We start from the raw sequence: 19208 nt of genomic DNA, 5'->3' as shown, positions 1-19208 counted from the left end.
GAGACGGGGTTTCACCGTGTTCGCCAGGATGGTCTCGATCTCCTGACCTCGTGATCCGCCCGTCTCGGCCTCCCAAAGTGCTGGGATTACAGGCTTGAACCACCGCGCCCGGCCGAATAATGCCTATCTTTTAATGGAGATTTTTGTGTAGAAAATATGTCTTGTGAGGAGTAAACCTAAGGTTATTGATACGTAGTAATGATGCCGTATTGATTATGGCATAATCATGTGATAAAAGACATTCTTCTAAAATGTGATATAACACCGATTATAATTGAGCAGGTTCAGCTGAAGCAACAAGAAAATTTAAGCCTATGACTAATGATTTAAGTCTTACATTACATTTTTCTAAAACTCCACATTAAAAATTGTAAAACTTGAGTCAGCCAAAGACTTTTTTTTTTTTTTTTTTTTTGTATTAACAACCTCTCATTAACTTTCAAGTGGAAACAAACAAATATTTTGGCAATACTAAACGTAAAGTATTTCCAGAGCTTAATTCACTTCAGGACAATCACATATAAAAATGAGGCTTATCTAAATCTTAATGCTATGGAATTTCTTGTGTGTTTCTATTGTTTGTTGTGGTATGTGTTATATTACGAGTTTTTTGGAGGGAGGATTCTTGCTATGTTGCCCAGGCAGGAGTGTGGTGGCTATTCACAGGTGCAATCAAAGTGCATTACAGCCTCAAGCTCTTGGCCTGAAGCAATCTTCTTGTCTCAGCCTCCTGAGTAGCTGGGACTGTAGACCCACCACTGTGTCCAGCTTATTTTTTTAATATTTCCTAGAAGAGCTTGGTATTTCCAGTGGCAGACTAGCTGTAATACTTGACTAAGGGGACTCTTATGGGGCCATCTGGTTTTTAGTGTATAAACAGCTTTCCAGATATGTAAAAGTCAGTATTACTTACACTGTGCTGTTTAATATTTGCTTCCTAATATTGTGTAGATATGCAGCTATTGTCAACATGAATTGAACTCTTACTGATATATGATTTCCAGATTTAGCTCAATCTTCCCCTCAAAAATAATTTTATTATAAGTAACTTAATAAATAGCAACATATGAACTTGTAATTAGCCTTTTGAAGAAAAATAAATTTGGTTAAGTAAATGCACTAACTTGTGTTTATTCTTCGGTTTCATGGGACTACCAGATGAAAGCTTCCAAGAGTAGAACATCAAGTTAATAGTACCTAATTTAAAGAGAGATTATCCAGTTAATAATACCTAGCTCTAACACAGATTAGCTTCCAGTACCCCCATCAAATAATTACTAATTTAAGATAGACGAAGTGAATAAAACAGAACTACAATTTCATTTTTCAAGAGTTTGACCATCTATTTAAAAAACTTTGTGGTAGTATGTAATATGCTGTCAAGAACGCTGAACTGGAAACTGGACTGCAAATTCTGCCTTTATCTTTATATAGGTTTGTGATATTAGCCAAGTTATTTCGCATCTCTAATTTGTACTTTTTTAGCCTGTAAAATGAAAAGTTTGGTCTAAACCAGTTATTACCCAAATTGTATTGAGCCATACACACAGTCATTTCCCAACACTAATTTCCTTGGTCAAATATATTAAAAATACTATGTAATCTGTAACTAGCTTAAAAATTGCCAATCTGTTAGTACACAAAATGATCTAAATCTTGTAAAGAAGAAATATAAATTTGTTTAGTGTTAATTAGATTTGCATGGCAATCGAATGTTTATGTCATTTTAGTTTTAAGTAGCCAAACCATTTATGTTCCATTTATGTCAGATATATGTTTTCCTCAATTGCTTTTATGAAATGCTTATCTAAATGATGTATAAAGACCTTTTCAGCTCTACAATTCTTATTTTATGACATGAATAGTCTACATATGCTTTTACCTTTTTGCTTTGAAGGAGATACTGGTATATTTTGAAATCTAGTTCCCTCCAAAAGACAACTTCCATTCCTCAATGTGTACACTATCACATGTCAAGAATAACAGCTTAGTTTCAGCTACAAAATTAAAGTATAAACAGTGATAGGTTTGGTATGACCTAACTCCTTCAACTTTGTTTAAAAGTCAAATATTATGCATAACGTACTTTTTGCTTGTTCGAGTTTTCAGTGAGCTCTGCCACAGCAGCTGAAGGGAGATTAAGGAAAAAAAAAGCCTACATAAACACAAAGCAAATACCTGAGCTTGTGTGTAAAGCTACTGCACTGGAGCGAATGTGGTTTAATTCTTGGCACTGGCAGCTTGCTGGAGAATTACAATATGTTGGCATGAGTCTCTAAGTCTCATTGTTCCAGATGAGGGAGTCGGTCTTAAGAGTGTTTGGCACTGAAGGGAAAAAGGAGTGAGAGTTATAGGGAATGAACAGGCCCTAAAGAGGCAGGATGCTGTTGTAACAATGGCTGGCACAGTTGGGGGGGCCATTCACTGGTGGGGATTGCCATAAGCATTGATGTGAAGTAGCATATGTGAGCAAAAGAGGCAAGGGTGAGAAGGGAAAAGCAAGCAAATGTATCAGAAGGGTCCTGTTGGCAGAAAGAAACAATAGTAATCCAGTTAGTCTCATCTTAATATTAGTATGTTGATGATGAACGGTATGTTTTATTTCTATTTTATATTATAGCTTATTTCCTAACTTTATTTTATTTTCTCTTTTAAAATATATGCATTTACCTTTCCGCTAAAGAGACAGATCCTTAAATTAAGAAAACCTGGTTTTGTATTCCATCTACTCTACTTACTGATGAGCTGATGTTGGGCAAAGCATCCTTCTGAGCCTTAGTTTCCTCATCTGTAAAATGGATATAACAATTATATATGCCACTGACAAAATTGTATCTGGCAGCATTCTGTAAATGGAAATGCTATGCAAATAATAATTATTAGCTCACACTTATTTTAATATAAGGAGCTCTAGTTCTTACTTTGAAGGTAATCATGATATTCCAGTGCTTGGGAGAATGAACTCTCAGGAGAAGGAATTTTTGGGAGAATCTTTTAGAGTTAAGTGAAAAAACATGATACATCTTAACATGAAAATAAATGAAACTCATAAATATATACACCTACTGTGTACCCACAAAAATTTTAAAAAATTAAAGGAAACTCCAGAGTTTGAACATGTGCAAATAACTAGGCACCCTACATACCATATTCATAGTACAAAATGCGATTCTATGTTTGTGCATTTTTTAAATCTTATTTTAGAAAATTAAATATTTAATAGATAAGTACTATCTATTCACTCCATAAGCAGTGAAGCAGCACTTACATAATTGTGTCAAATTTCACTTTACTCATATTCACACATTAACAAACAGGTGTATTGTAAATATTGGGCTTCTGCCATTTGGTCCTTTACATTTTGAAACATGAATTTTCTACTGTATCTTTACCATTTTCAGAGAAATTTAATCACTGCTACATGTCCATTCTTTGTGCTCATTGTTATGAGATCATTTCTTACTGTTATTTCAAGAACTACCAATGGAAATTGTAGCAGTTGGTAGAGTATTGAATGTGGATTTTTTGAAGCTCTTTGCTTTACAGAAATTCAGACAAAGGGGTGAAGTGGGTGAAATGATGTCTTTATGATCCCCTTCCCTCCTCACCCCCACAGGCCCCCCATCTTGCCAGTGTCACTGTTTTGGAGAGAACCCAGGTTGTTTGAGTTATAGCCCAATATTCCTTCTACTATATAAGTAAAAAGAATCATTTCATTGTATATCTCTGCTATATACTCATAGGTTGTCACTAAATTATCCAGAATCCTAGATGGCAAGGCATGTAATTGGACCACACCCTGAAAACAAAAACTGTAAAAAAGCCTACCTTTTAATTCCATAGTTGCTGCTCATACATATGTGTTACCCTAGAATGTTTATCAGGTTTTTACTTCACCCATCCAAAGGAGTTAGTAAGAATTGTTTTTCCTACTATCCAGGACTGTTTTATAGATGAAATGAGGGAGAGTGTATGCATGTGTGCGTGTGTGTGTGTGTGTGTGTGTGTTAGTTTTGTGTTGCCATAAGAGAATAACACAGACTGGATGATTTATAAAGAAAAGAAATTTATTTGTCACAGTTCTGGAGACTGAGAAGTCCAACCTCAAGGTGCTAGCATCTGGTGAGGGCCTTCTTGCTGCACCATCCCATGGTGGAAAGCAGAAGAATAAGAGAGTGCACACACGAGAGACAGATGGAACTTGTACCCTGAAGCCTTTCTCTAATCAGCCTTAATCCAGTCATGAGGGTGGAGCCCTTATGACCTAAATACCTTCCATTAGGCCTTACCTCCCAATGCTTTTGGATTAGGGATGAAATTTTCAACACATGCTTCTGTGGGGACCCATTCAAACCATAGCAATGTATGTGCTGCAAAGAACAAAGATTTTGGGATCCAATAGGTAGAATTGAGCTCCACATTGGGCAGGTCATGATAACTTCCTAAGTTTTGGTTTCTTAAATGGTAAGACAGATGTACCAATATCTAATTCAGCAGATTACTGTGAGAAGTTTGAGATACCACATGTAAAGGACCTAGTACTTTGCTTAGCACTTAGCCCTCTGAATAGTAGCTATTATTATTTTGTTGTTGATAAGAGAGTTAGGAATGTGTAGGGGGGAAAAAAAAAAAAAAAAAAAAACTTAGTTCAAGACCTCAATTCTGCCCATTACATTTTGTGGAACCTCAGAGCAATTCTTTTTTTTCTTTTTGCTGGTGCTTCTTCATCTCTTTAAACCCGTAACATAGACGTAATAACACAATCTAAGTCTTCAATTACTTATTATCATTACATGAGAGAATACAGATAAAAACCTCTAGCACAGTTCCTGGCACATAGGCTGCTAAAAAAATGTATTTGAATCTGAATTTAAAGTATATACCTCATCCAAGTTGTAAGTGTGAGTGTCTTTATTCATCCACAGACATGACAACCGTGAGTTAGATATGTTTCTGATTTTACATTTTCAAAATAACTTAGTCTTAAAGAAGTTATTCTTTTTTTTTTTTTTTTTTTGTAGTGTGTGCTTAAAAGTCAAGTACTTGAACAAACTGGCTCTGTTTACCAGCCTTATATCTTTATGCTAGTTAATAAAGAGGCCAGGAATGTTCTGCAGGTTTCAGAAATCTGGCTGCTGTTTCTTTAACTCTGCAACTGAGACAGAAGACTTCTGTTTCTTTATGAGCACACTACAGTGAATATTTTGTCTAGCTGCAGGGGAAAAGCTTTGTCATGGACTTTGCAGACAATAGCCTTAAAAGTAAAATGGTCTGCTTTTGGTGCCTGGAGGTTCAGGGGCCTATTGTTAGTGCACAATGGATTTCTATTGCTGCATTCCTGCTTTGCAAAGGTTTGTTAGCTTTTAATGACTGACAGTACTCTATTGCAAATACCATATTGGCTGTGCCCTGTTTACATGCTACTCAAGAATTTTTGTAGAGTGCTGGAAAAAAGAAACAGTGGTGTTTGTTTGACCTACTCTGATAAGGTTTAAGAAATAATTTTACTCTCAAACTGTTTACTGGGAATGTAGAAATGTTGGAAGTCCTTGCGGAAGTATTTCAAAGTTACTTTTAAAGCCTCAATGAAGAGAAATACTGGTTACAATATGAAGATATTTACTCTGTGTTATGACTCCTAGAGTTGCTGTTAATATTCTGAAACAATCCCACATAGAAATTGAGATATTTTAAGAAAAACTAAAAGTAAATTCTTCAGTATTAGTTCCTTAAATGTGAAAAATATCATTTTTCGTTCATTCATTTCAACTGCATTCATTCATTTCAAATTCATTCCATAGGTAAGTGTGCATATATTAAGTTGTAAGTGCATATACATATTTGCACATATGTATATGTGTGTACATATAGACTATGTAAAAAAGTAATCATTCAGAGCTTTTCACCATTTTATTTTCCACAAGTTTCTGACATGTGAGACAGAAGTGTTCCATATTGTTATTTTTTTTTCCCAAGGAAAATGGCACCTCTGCTTTGTTGAAAACTCCACATAGGCTTTTTGACTCTGCTAGCTGACTGCTGAAAAGAGGGGACCCTGGAAAAAGTAGATAGCATTAACTAAACATGATGATGAAAACTCTTTACAATGCATTTTACTGTGGGGAAAATTAAGCAGTTTCTAATAATATTATAGTCTCTAGGCCAGAGGGTCTCTTTGATAAGTTAACATGTATCCCCTTTATGCTCCTAGTAGGGGGTAAACAAATGCCTGAACAAACACAAATACACATAAACACCAATGTGGAGAATGGCAGTGTATGTCTTAGATCTATATAATAAGTGTGGGTATTGTTATTTAGATGGAGCATACTGGGACACTTATCTTTTAGTACATTCCATTTTCTAAGTGAATGCTGTGCTAATCGTGGGATTGAAAGCCATTGTAATTGTGTACCCATCTAAGTGCTGACAAGAATATACAATTATATTGTTTGAAACTGAGTTTAATGTTTGGGATTTTTTTATTAGCATTTATATTTACTTATGCATTAAAGTCCAACACAAAAGGAAAGGTCAAAAATATGTTATATGTAGAAACAAATACCAGACTAAAGCAGAACCTTGCTTTCTAAAATGTGTGTGCCCTGTCCGAACACAGGGCATTGTAAAAGAGTGTGATACAAATCTGAAATAAGCAAATAATAGGTTTCCATTATAGGCATTCCTCGCTTCTCTAGATTTTGCAATCTTTTTAAAGCTTCTTTTATACCAACCTTTTTTTTTTTTTTTTTGCTTATGTTCGCGGTACTGGCAAATCTTACCACAGTGTGCTTACCGCCACACGATGTTAAACACATATTATAAAGTGGATGTAATTGTAAACACACAGAGGGATATAATTACATGTAGCAGATTTAAGAGCTAATTCTTTGCCTTTTTTTACTCTGCATTTTATCAACATAATTATTTTTTGACTGCAGACTAACACCCTGAAATTGACAAGCATCCATTATAGCAAGAATTTGTTCACCAAATTGAAAAACAATGAACTGCAAGGTTTATGTGTACCCATTGTCATAAAGAATTAGTATGGCTTTGTTCCGCAAGAGGAAAAAGCTAATGATTTTGAAACAGCAGGTGACAAAACACATTCTTTTTTTCCACCCCTGTTATCAGTTTTTTGATGAAGCCATTATAAAGTGGGGCTGGGATAGGATTGGCCTTATTTTTAGCTGATAGACTTTTAATGAGCTCCATTGTAAGGAGAGTCATGTTGATTTGCTTACTTCTTTTTTTCTTTACTTAGAAACTCCCAGTATTGAAAAGCTACTCTCAAAGGACTGGAAAGACAAGCTTCTTGCAATGGGATCGGGGAACTTTGGCGAAATAAAAGGTAATACAGTGTGATTATTTTGATCCAAAATGTACCAAAATGAAGTTGATATTCAGGAATATTAATGGTGATAAAGTATGTCTGCCCTCACCTCTTCTGCTGCTTGCATTCTATGTGTTTGTGGTTTCTTCTTTCTGTCTTAAAGGAGAACATAGCAGGGTTCTCATATTCTTTCTTTCTTTGTGCCTTATGGAATAAATGATATGTTGTTTTCAACAGAATCACCCCACTATACCTCTAACAGGCTCTGATTTTCATCATTTAAAAAAAATTAAATTATTTATTTTATAAGTAGGAATGTACCTACAGCAAGGTTAAAAACTGTATTTTATAAGATAATTTTGTACATTGTACATATAAGAAATATGGGTGTGTATAACCTAAATTTAAAACCAGAAATGATGAATAGGGAGAGCATAATAGAAGGTTGTTTTGTACCAGTCAGGGTAACAATTTGTTTTGGCTTTATTTGAATCAGCAATTACATCCAACTAAGAAAAGTTCTGTGAAACTATTCATATCTTAATAAACTCCTACTAATAACAAGGGGAGAAGATTTAATTTCCTCATATAAAATAAAAGCAAATTATCCTTTCAATTAATTTAAAAGTATATTTTCTCAAAACATGGTAGGCAATCTATGGTTTTCTATTTGTTGCTAGTAGGACACTTAAGATTCTGAGCTCTAGAGTAGGATTTTGAGAAAGTCAAGATACTTAGTCATCAGTATAAAATATTTAGTTATTGGTTATATATTACTGTGTATATTTTTGGTAGAGGCTAAATATATATTTAAAACATCACCAGATTTATATTATTATACATGTGAAATATGTGTATAAAAAACTTTTTTGCATATGTGTGTCTGTGCAAGTGTTTTCCCAATGAGAGAAGCAATTTTCTCTCTTAAGGCTTTACTCCATCAGTGTATCCTGGAGAAAGGCAGAGCATCGTTCTTAAATGTTTGGCCTACATGACATTAACATCTGGATATCTAAACACTTCCGCAAAATGTTTTACTATATATTTCACTTTTCATGCAAGTCATTTGGAATTACATGTATTTAGGCTATGATTACTTGTGAAAGGGTGATGAGAAAATGAATTGGTGCTAATCAATAAATTCAGTAAACAAAATCTACGATGGAATCAAATTCAAATGAATGAGAATCGATATGCCTTAAATAGCTTGAAGACAAAGTTTAAGGAGAACTGAGAAGCTTCATCTTCAGAGGCTGCAGGTCCTTGATATTATTTTGATGGATTTTAACCCATTTACCCCTAAGGCATAGGATGCATTCTCCAAGGTTTTTTATTCTCCTCTGACCTAGGTAATAACTCACAGTAGCGCAGAGAAGACTGCCTTTTCCAAGCCTTCTGATCTCATTCCAATGGAGGACAAACATTTTCCCCCCCTCATTTTCCTTCACAAGTCAAACTTAAAAGCAGCAACAGCAGTGATGACAAGCTTAGAGGAAAGCTCGGCTGTCCCTTTCAGGCTTGCCTTGGGGGTTAGTTTAGGAAGCTACAGTACAATCACAAAAGAAGTTTTCTGTCTTTAATTCTGAGTTTTTTAAGCTTCACATTCAGAGTACAAGTTAGGTTATTGTCCTCTGGTTCTGTTCAAAACACTGTTTTCTGATGCATTTTAAAAGCAACTGTAGGTCTTTCTTCTGTTCAGGGCATGGTTATTAGGTGTTCAACTCAGGTTTGGCAGTAAACCTGGAAAACAGCACTGGGTTACTTTTCCTACTGACTGCCCATGACAGTTGCAATTACTATCCATTGTTCACAGGTGGTTAGAAAGTGGAGAGGATACAATAGTGTGTTACCCTCTGGGGGTAAGTGAATTTGACTTAAAGGTTCTTGGGGGGTCAGGCACAAAGATTATGTAGGGCCCAGGAATGTGGTTTTCCTGCCACTTCAGAAGTCAGACAAGAACAATGGCTTAGTTGTTTTGGAAGTAATTTTTTGAGGCAAATAAAGATGTAAGTCTTATGTTCTCCTATACTTGTTTAGTTGAGGGAGGGAAGAATAAGTAAAATTTTTTTAAAAATCTGAATATATGAATGTATTGAATTATTATTTATTAAGGTTAATTTAAAATAATGTATTTAAAGGGAACCTTTGCATATGTTAGGATGTTTCCAGCCTTTGCAGTATTCACAGAGCCTTGGTGTGCATGGAAACTTTTTTCCACCATTTCTATTAGCCAGTTTCCTTTTAATTTTTAATTAGTTCCAGGAGATGTGTGAGTGAATGAGTGTGTGCGTACGTGTGTGTGTGCCCTTTTCCCTTTTCTGAATATTTCATACTATAGCCAAGTGAGGACTGAGCTCTATTTTTAAGTGCTGTTTTCAACTGCTATCAGTGAATTCGTTTCAGAGCATTTGGACAAATATTACAATCATAGCTTGGAAGGGTTTAGAGAGGTGTTTCTTGCTATTAATATTCAAAAAGTAAGAATGAGAGACTTTTTAAAATAGGAAAAATGAATAGCATTTGATTTGGAGAGTTTAGCTATCAATAAATAGTTGTCATGCCCACTTAAAGTCAATCTCATTTTTCAAGAAACAATGTGAGTTAGTAAAGGTCACCTACTTCTAAGAGCATAAAGTTATTTTTCATGTTAGATTATTTTACCTGTTAGAATTTATGCCATTTTATGCTCTGGTACTTTGGAAATGTGAATTAGGTTTTAAAGTTAAATTAGAAACAATCCTCTAGCAAACACATGAAAAGGACACTCGATCTGGTTTTGCAGAACAAAACAGTTTGACTGAAAAGTTCTGCCAACAGCAGTCAATATATGCTATAAATGATTAGCTGCCCAAAGGAATTATTTGTTTCTTCTTTACTTGTCAGCGACAGTATAACTGGTCAGTTTACAGAGACTTTTGCCCTTATCTTTAGCAGAAGCACTGAGTAACAGTAATGTGAAAGGTGAAGAAATATACTTTAGAGTCTCATAGTTATTGAGTGCAGAGGGAGAAACAATGCCTGTACTCCAGTTGGCAACGAATAGTCACACACAGTTTCAGCTAGCATGAAATTCCATTACACTGAAGGTCATTGCATTGGTACCTCACCTGAGGTTAATATCTGGAGATCCATGTTGGCTTTAACTAATCTGAGCAGATCATTTGTTTTTCAACAAGGTAATTGCAAAATCTGTATTTTGCTGACTTAATATTTATTTGTAGAATTATAACACAAATATCTGCATGCAAAATACTCTCAATTGTTTTTATCTTGATAAACGCAGAACTGTGTATGGGAGGTTCTCTGGCCAAGTCACTTTAAAAAATTCTAGACTAGTTTCTCTACCTGCCTTATTTCAAGAATTTTTTAGAGCCTGGTTTGTTTCCCCTCAGAATCTCTGATGGATTCTTCTGACCCTGGTCACAGTGCATTAATTCAGGCCCACAAACTGTTGGATCTGTTTTTAACAAAAGTGCCAGGGGCATTTGATATGATTCAACAAATGGTTCTTTTGCAAGGCTATAATTTTGTGTATTCTAGAAGAAGGGCTATAAAGGCAAACACCAAACACCTCTAGAACTGCCAATAAGGGATTCAAGGAGATAATCCATTCAGCAATACTATAGCCTTTCAGAGCTCATGAATTAAAGACATATGCAATGTAGATTCAGTATGTGGATTAAAGTAGATAATCTTTTAGGTGGCATGTAAATGTTTGAGATAGAAGATATATAGAGTCAGTCAGTGGCTTGAAAGGGATAATTATGTCTAAATAACATTAGATGATTTGAAAAAAGCAGGCTTAGAATAGGAATCAGATCCTAGGTAAAAAATCTAGTAAGGGATCCTGTAAGTTTTATAAATTTAAAACATGGAAACTAATATTTCAGCATTTCAATATGTAAGGATTTATAACACCTCTAAAGTTGTTTCAAACATGTTCTTTTAAAATCCAGTAAAGATTTAAGAATCATGTGGTTTGCGAATAGTAATCTTGTGATTATTACATTTGTGCATGAACCTAAAACATATATATCTGCACATTTTTACAAAGGGGTTGGAAATGTTGATTATTTTCTGAGAGAACTGTTGGATCTGGAATTTGTTCAATACAAGAGTCAGCCATAAGGAAGGTACACAACATGTAGTCATTTACTTCTAAATAAAGTAAATGTTTAATGTTTTTAATCTACTAAGCTTGTTTTATAGTTCCTCTGTAGTTGCTTATGAGTAATGTTTTCACTTCTTATAAAAACTATTTCACAAGAACTAAAGAAAGACTGCTGGTGCATAGAATATAAGTTTTCAAAATAAGTTTGGCAATGTCTATAAAAGCAAAGAGTGACTACATTTTCTATAAACCAATGACTTGCTCTGTCTCATGATGCCAGTGTCCTCATGCCAGTGTGTAATTACAGCTAGTGATTGGAAGAAAAGGATAGGTCACTGTATCTCAATTGATCTGTATATTGATAGACCAGTTAACAATTAGGAAGTTTTATATATTTTGTACTTTTTAAAGTACTTAATAATATGTGTTTTAAACATACAGTTAATCAAATATTAAACTCTTACATATTTAATCTGGGTTTTGTATTGGAAAAAATACTCTCCTCAACATGTTTCTCATTTAAAAATGCATTCATTCATTTAAAAAAATCGCTTGTTTGAGAAGCATAAAGATTCTAAAATTAAAATAATTATAAACACATTATTTGTTTTCTTATAGATATGAATTCCAAAGCTTGTTTAAATACTCTCCAGACTGTTGGGTAATGCAGTTAACCTAAAACCTTTTCCTGTTTTGTAGTAAAATTTACTAGGAACGCATGGTGTAGCCACAGTGATTTGGTGTTATGTGGGCTGATTCTTCCAAGCACTTGTGGCAATTGGGCTACCACTTTTGGTTTATTTCCTCATCTACTCATTTTTGAAAAGTTGCCAATTATGATTTATTGCCTGCTACTTAGTGAACATCTTCTTACAGGCACTGTGTAAACATCTTTCTTACACAATTATTGTGACATCATCATTTAATTCTAATTTTACATATGAATAAATTGAGACTCAGAAACTAATTATCAAACACCACATACTCTAGTTGTGGCAGAGTCAAAATTTGAACTTAACTTCTCACTGCCTTTAAGGCCTGTGTGTTTTATGTAACGCTTAGCGGTCTGTCTTCAACAGAGTTTGACTGGGTGATCTCTAGAATCCTTTAAAACTGGAGAGACCTACCAAACCTGGATGAAGAACTTCTATAATTTGCCTCCAAGATACTCTGTCCTCAGACCTGCCCCTAGCACACACACACTCAGTTTTGTATTGTTCCCTGTTTACATATTGACCAGTCCCTTGTAGACTACCTAATATTCTGTTGGCTCAAAGTTTGGAATGTAGTGCATATTTGAGGAATGAATGACAAGCAAAAAATGCCATGTTTTGGGATAACTATTTTTGACTACATTCCAAATGCAGAAGATTTAATGTGATATTTTAAAATAATGGATTTATGTTTCAAGTACAATAAGTAAGTGGATGGAATAGTCTTGGAAAAAGTTCCTACAATTACAGTCTCCATTAAAAGGCAACATTTTTTAATAAGATATTTTACAGAGCAATACTTTTTTAAAAAGGTAATAAGAATAACCCTTTCACTCACTATAGAAATTATAATGCATACATCTCTTTCATAATGTTCCAGAAACAAAACATTCACCATGGGGCAACAGTAGTGAAGACTATAGCTACTTGTTAATTATTTTATTCACTCTGATGGTGTCACCCTTAAAATGGAAAGTTTTCCACATTCGATATGTTTAAATCCAAGCCAAGGCTTGGATTTTAGGAGACTGAAGCAAAAACAACACTATCTTGTCAAAATAAATCAGAAACATATTTAAAAAGGTAAGAATACTTACAGTATTAACAGGGTACAAGATGTCAATTAATGTATACTCAGTCATGTAATAAACTATAGTATTCCTTACATAATTTTAATTGATTCCAACTTCTGAAGGATATCTATATTGCAGTAAAGAATATGTAGCTAAATTTTATCAAAGTCTGATTAAATTCTTTCTTAATGTAAAGAACCAATTAATAGATGTTTGAAGGTAGGATAACCTAACAACAAATACTCGTTTCATGAGCTGTAATAGTGCCATTTTTATTTAGCCTTTTTGATGAGGGGAGGTCTGCCTTTTCTCTTTCACTGGATAAGAATGCTGCTGAAAGAAGCTTCCCTTATACATTTAGACTAACTTAGTTTTTATTCATTTTATTTTCAGTTTATTCAACAAAGGCTGTTGTCTCTCTTGCCATGTGGTAGCTCTGGAGATATAATGGTAGCAAATACCATTAGTATTTAGTAGACAGATTCCTGCCCTCCTAGAGCTTATAGCTTAGTAGTAGTTCTTCATCAGGCGGAATATTAAAAGGCAACACAATGAATGATTTTTAGATGTTTCAAGTGGAATACCAGTTGAAAGTGACATTTCCATAAAAAAATTAAACCAAGTAAAGTCTTATTCAAATTGTAACACTAGTAGTCTGACAAACACGAATAATAAAACAAACAAAACACCTTTGCAAAGATTTTCACTTTGAAACAAAGAATTAAATTTTTGGTAAGTTTTTTGAAGGAAGAAACGTAATTAGTTTACTTTTAGCTCTAAACTTCTAGGACATTTTTTTCTAAAGTGAGTTTACTTTTACTTTTCCTTTATTTGGACACTAGTTCCCAGTGGTTTACTTTGATTTTGTTGATTTGATTTCAAGCCATTTATCTATTTCATTTGGGTGGAGTAAAACAATATTGAGGAAATAGTAATTTTTGTGTATTTTTTCTTATTTCTATGTTTTTGAGATCATCTTTAATTCAACCCTGATGAAGGTTATTCTTGTGCATAAAATTGTACAGTATCAGCTAACCAAGGACTTTTCTTTGTTCTTAAGTTTATTTATTTTATTCATTCAACAAGTGGTCATAAATCTGTATAAAGGTATCCACTATGTGTTAGACATTATTCTGTAGATGCTAGAAATACAGTGTTGAGCAAAACAAATTATAATAGTATCCTGTTATCATAAAGCTTATACTCTACTGGGAGATACAATAAATAAATAACTATATCAATAAGAATATAACATATAATGCTAGCTACTATAGTATAAAAATTGGGTGATGTGATAGAAAGTAAGTTATGATTGCTTTTATAATTCCAGTGGTCCGCGAAGGCCCTCCGAGGAGCTGGCCTTTAAGTTATAACCTTGGATAAATATGATTGTATTTGTTTTGTTGTTATCTTTTTCATTTAAATTTAAGCTATCTGAAGGCATGCATTCTTTTCTGGCTTGTACTCGTCGTATCCTCAACACTTAAAAACAGTATGAGGCACATGGGAGCTGCCCTGTGAACATATGCTGAATGAAGTAAAGAAAAACGCCAGTCACTTAAAGAGGATGATTTTGCTCCACCAGGGGAAATTTGACAATGTCTGGAGACATTCTGGAGCATTATAACTAGGAGTGAGGGTCCCACCTGCATCTAGAAGATAGAGGCAAGACAACTCCCTATGAAAATTGTCTGGCCTAAATGTCAACTGTGCTGAGGTTGAGAAACCAGGATCTGGGGGAAGAGTTTTCTGAGAGTAACAGTTAACATTGAAAGGTCCTATGGTGGAAGCAAGTTTGCATATTGGTATTAGAGGAACTCAAAGAATGATATTGACAAAAGAGAAAATAGGAAGAGATGATGCCAGGGAAGAAGGCAAGGGACACACCATTCTGGGCTTCGTAAGGGTAGGAGTTTGCATTTTATTCCATGTGCAGAATAAAGTTTTGAAACAGTTTTATACAGACATGTGACATGACTTGATTTACCAGCAGATAACTATGAACGTTTGTTTGGAGAATGGATTTTAGTAAGGAAACAAGTAGAAATAGAGACAATGGCTAGAAAGCAATTGTTGTAGTACAGGCAAGAGATGATAGTGGCCTGGATTAAGGAGTAATAGTGGAAACGAGATATAGAGACTAATTTATAATATGTTCTAGGGTTGATAAATTTCCAATGAATTATGTAGGGAAGATGAAGTAGACAAAAAAATGAACACCTGGATTTTGACCAAGCAATGTATGGATGGTGTATTAGTCCATTTTCACACTGCTGATAAAGACATACCCGTGACTGGGCAATTTGCAAAAGAAAGCGATTTAATGGACTTACAGTTCCACATGGCTGTGGAGGCCTCACAGTCATGGCGGAAAGTGAAAGGCACTAAACATGGCGGCAGACTAGAGACGAGAACTAGTGCAGGGAAACTCCCCTTTATAAAATCATCAAATCTTGTGCGACTTATTCACTATCATGAGAATAGCGTGGAAAAGACCCACCCCCATGATTAAATTACCTCCCACCAGGTCTCACCTACAACACATGGGAATTGTGGTAGCTAAATTCAAGATGAGATTTGGGTGGGGACACAGCCAAACCATATGAGATCATGATGTCTTTTGCTGAGCTGGCGATGACTGAAGCTGGTTCCTTTCCCTCATGACTTTGTCTCATTATATTAAGGAATCTGACATGTGCTGCTTCTGTGGAATACAGAAGTATAAATGACTGCCATGCCTGCAGTTTTTAGGCAGCAGGAAGACTGAAACAATATTTTTGTGTCTTACTTCAGTTACCTTTCATTCGAAGGGGACTGGAGCAGGACTAGCATAGATTAAAAATATACAAGAATGCAAATAACTGAAACATGAAAATAAATTACTATCAGTCACACACAAGTGAACTCATGGCATTAGCTATCTGACTCAGATGGAACAAGTTCATATATACATGACTGTGTCTCCATAGGGTTATACACTATATAGACACACACATATATAAGTTATGACTCTTAAAATCCTGAATGTAGGTGAATAAAGAGTAGCTCCTTTTTAGTGAGAGACCTCTGGAGTATTCCAAGGATCTAGTTAATATTCCTTTCAATTTTTTAAAGTCAAGGATGTCTTGTGACTCTTGCTACTTTCTCCGTTGTTCACAGACCACTTACTAAGTCCTCTCTGAACACTTGGGGATGACCATGAAGAACATGATAATTTAGAGATGAAGCCGTGGGATGGACTTCTTCATCTCAGTTTAGTACTTTCGTAAAAATGGGGAAGATTTCCTTTGCAAAAGCTTATTTTTTTGGCTCAACTCTCTTAAGCCAAAACTAGAATTCCTATGCATGTTTAAATTTGAGAATGGTTTAAGGGGACGAGGCTTTATTCTTTATGTCGTTCATTAAACCGTGTTAGATGATTTGCTATATGCAATACATATGCCTTTTGCCATTACCTATAGTAGGTAATGAGGATAGAAAAGTCCATCATTTACAGTTGCTGCTAATGCAGCTTCAGGAGAAAAATGTGAACATAAGATAATACAATGCAACGATTCAATACTATAATAAAGATCTACACATATGCTGTGTAGATTCCCAAAGAAGAGAACAACTGTTATCCATGGAAATCAGGAAAAGAGCCACAAAAAACAAGATGCATGAGCTGGAACACGAAGAATGAATGTTTAGGGAGAGACTGGCCCAGGCAAGGCACTTGTTAAGGATGGCATTTGCAAATGCTCAGAGTGTTGGTGGTGGGGTAATGTTAGAACATTCAGTGTGGCTAGAATTTAGGATGCACAGAGGAAGTGGGAAGATTAGGTAATACTTTGAAGGACCTCATTAATTCATAAAAATGACTTGACAATTTTTTCTGAAGCCAATTGGGAGCAATTGGAGGTCTTTAAACAGGGGAAGTGACAGGACTAGACTTTGACATGACATGACTTTGTTATCTAGGAAGGTAATTTTGGTACCAGTTTTAGAGCATAGATTTGTACAGAGATCAATTGATGGCAGGAAGTTCTATTTTAAAAGTTCTATTTTAAAAATTTGCTACAAAAATTCATGAAAAAAGTTGACAAAAATGGCAGTGAAGATAGAGAAGGGAGGCTAGAACAAGAGCTCTCTCTAAGTCAGCACAACAGTGTTTATGTTATCACTTGCTTAAAAGGCATTCTTATGGGTTGAACTATCCACCTTCCCCTACCCACCAACCCTAATTCATATGTTGAAGTCCTCATGCCTACAACATCAGAATATGAACATATTTAGAGATAGGATCTTTACAAAGGGAATTAAATTAAAATGAGTTTATTATGGTGGGTCCTAACCCAAGATGACTCGTATCCTTGTAAGAAGAGGAAATTTGGACATGGGTATGTACAGATCGAGATGATGTGAACACATATGGAGAAGACAGACATCTACAAGCCAAGGAAGGGGGCCTGGAACAGATCAACCCTGCTGACAACTTAATCTTAGACTTCTAGCATCCAGAACTGTAAGGCAATTTCTGTCTTTTAAACTATGCAGTCTGTGGTACTTTGTTACGACAGCCCTGGAAAACTAATACAGAAATATTATTGTATATGCTTAAATCTGTGTTATCAAGGATAATACACACAAAAATTAATAATAGTGGTTACCTTTGAAGGGGCAGTGTTGGGAGCAGATCTTTTACTATACACATTTATCATCATTATTTACTAATATGAATATAATAATATTGAAACATACAATTTTAATTAAAGGGAAAACAAACCTATGTTGAGGAAAAATTACTGTGATTGATTAATATCAATGCAGGGATGGGTAGTTGAGAAGGAAATTGAAGACATTAATATTTTAGAATGCTGATTGGTGATAATGCTTTAAAATTACAGGAAAATGGTGACTTTCACTTTATGCATGTTGGATTTTATGACTGAGATGCACCCTCAGAGATACCCCATTCTGCATCTAAAAATAAGCTAATAGGACTGGGGGACAATCTTAGGGTTGGCACGTACCTTATTATTTCATTGACTATGAAACTATGTATTTTAGAACTCAAGAGGTTAAAGTATGCTAAGCATTGTTGAAATATAGTGCTTAGAGGTTGAAGTATGTTAGTTCAAGGCCAGAAAAGGTAAAGAATGGGACTGGACTGGGGAGGATATGGGCATTTATAGGTGGCAACAGAGGAGTCAGTGAAAAAGATTGAGAAGAAAAGTTAGTTAAGTAAGAGTTGAAATGGAATGAAATCGTGTCTAGGAAGTCGTGTGAGAATGCTTAAGATGCAGCAAGATGGGCTGAAGGTTCAAAAAGTTTGATATGAATATGGACTATAAAATTAGAAATTTTGTTTTAAATTTGAAATCTTATTTATGTCTTTATGACTAAGTGAAAACAAATAAACAAATAATTTTGTTAATCTTTCACACACTTAATGACAAAATGATATTTGTTAATTCTCATCACCAAATATATACAGTTGACCCTTGAGCAGCACAGGCTGCAATGCCACAGGTCCAGGTCCACCTGTATGTGGATTTTTTTCCCAGCCAAACACAGATCCAAAATACAGTATTCATGGAATGTGAAACCCACCTATGCAGAGGGCTAACTTAAGTGGGTTGTACAGGACCAACTGTAGGTGTTGAGTATGTGCTGATTTGCTTAAGCTTTTAAATTATACTTCCGCATGTTGAGGTGAAATAAGTTTTTTCTGAGTATGGAAGTAATGTAATGATAACCATTGTGGAAAAATTTCTAAATACAAAAATATGAATCCCAGCACTTTGAGAGACCAAGGCGGGTGGATCACGGGGTCAGGAGTTCAAGATCAGCCTGGCCAGCATGGTGAAATCCCGTCTTTACTAAAAATACCAAAAAATTAGCCAGGCATTGTGGTGTGCGCCTGTAATCCCAGCTACTCGAGAGGCTGAGGTGGGAGAATTGCTTGACCCCGGAGGCGGAGGTTGCAGTGAGCC

At 35.0% G+C, this 19208-nt stretch overlaps 1 protein-coding gene across 4 annotated transcripts in view; it reads left to right on the top strand.

Moving 5' to 3' along the window:
- The window catches only part of SOX5 (SRY (sex determining region Y)-box 5), a 1081658-nt gene that overhangs the window by 839362 nt on the left and 223088 nt on the right, over nucleotides 1–19208 (top strand). For all 4 annotated transcript variants that reach the window (XM_011994779.1, XM_011994778.1, XM_011994777.1 and 1 more), the window contains one exon: nucleotides 7268–7354. In XM_011994779.1, coding sequence (XP_011850169.1) covers nucleotides 7268–7354 — 87 coding nt within the window. The remainder of the gene's footprint in view (nucleotides 1–7267; nucleotides 7355–19208) is intronic.

Source organism: Mandrillus leucophaeus, unplaced genomic scaffold (assembly GCF_000951045.1).
Source record: "Mandrillus leucophaeus isolate KB7577 unplaced genomic scaffold, Mleu.le_1.0 Scaffold461, whole genome shotgun sequence".
NCBI lineage: Eukaryota > Metazoa > Chordata > Mammalia > Primates > Cercopithecidae > Mandrillus > Mandrillus leucophaeus.
Note: the sequence above shows the minus strand (reverse complement) of the source record. Positions and strands in the feature narration are given on the sequence as shown.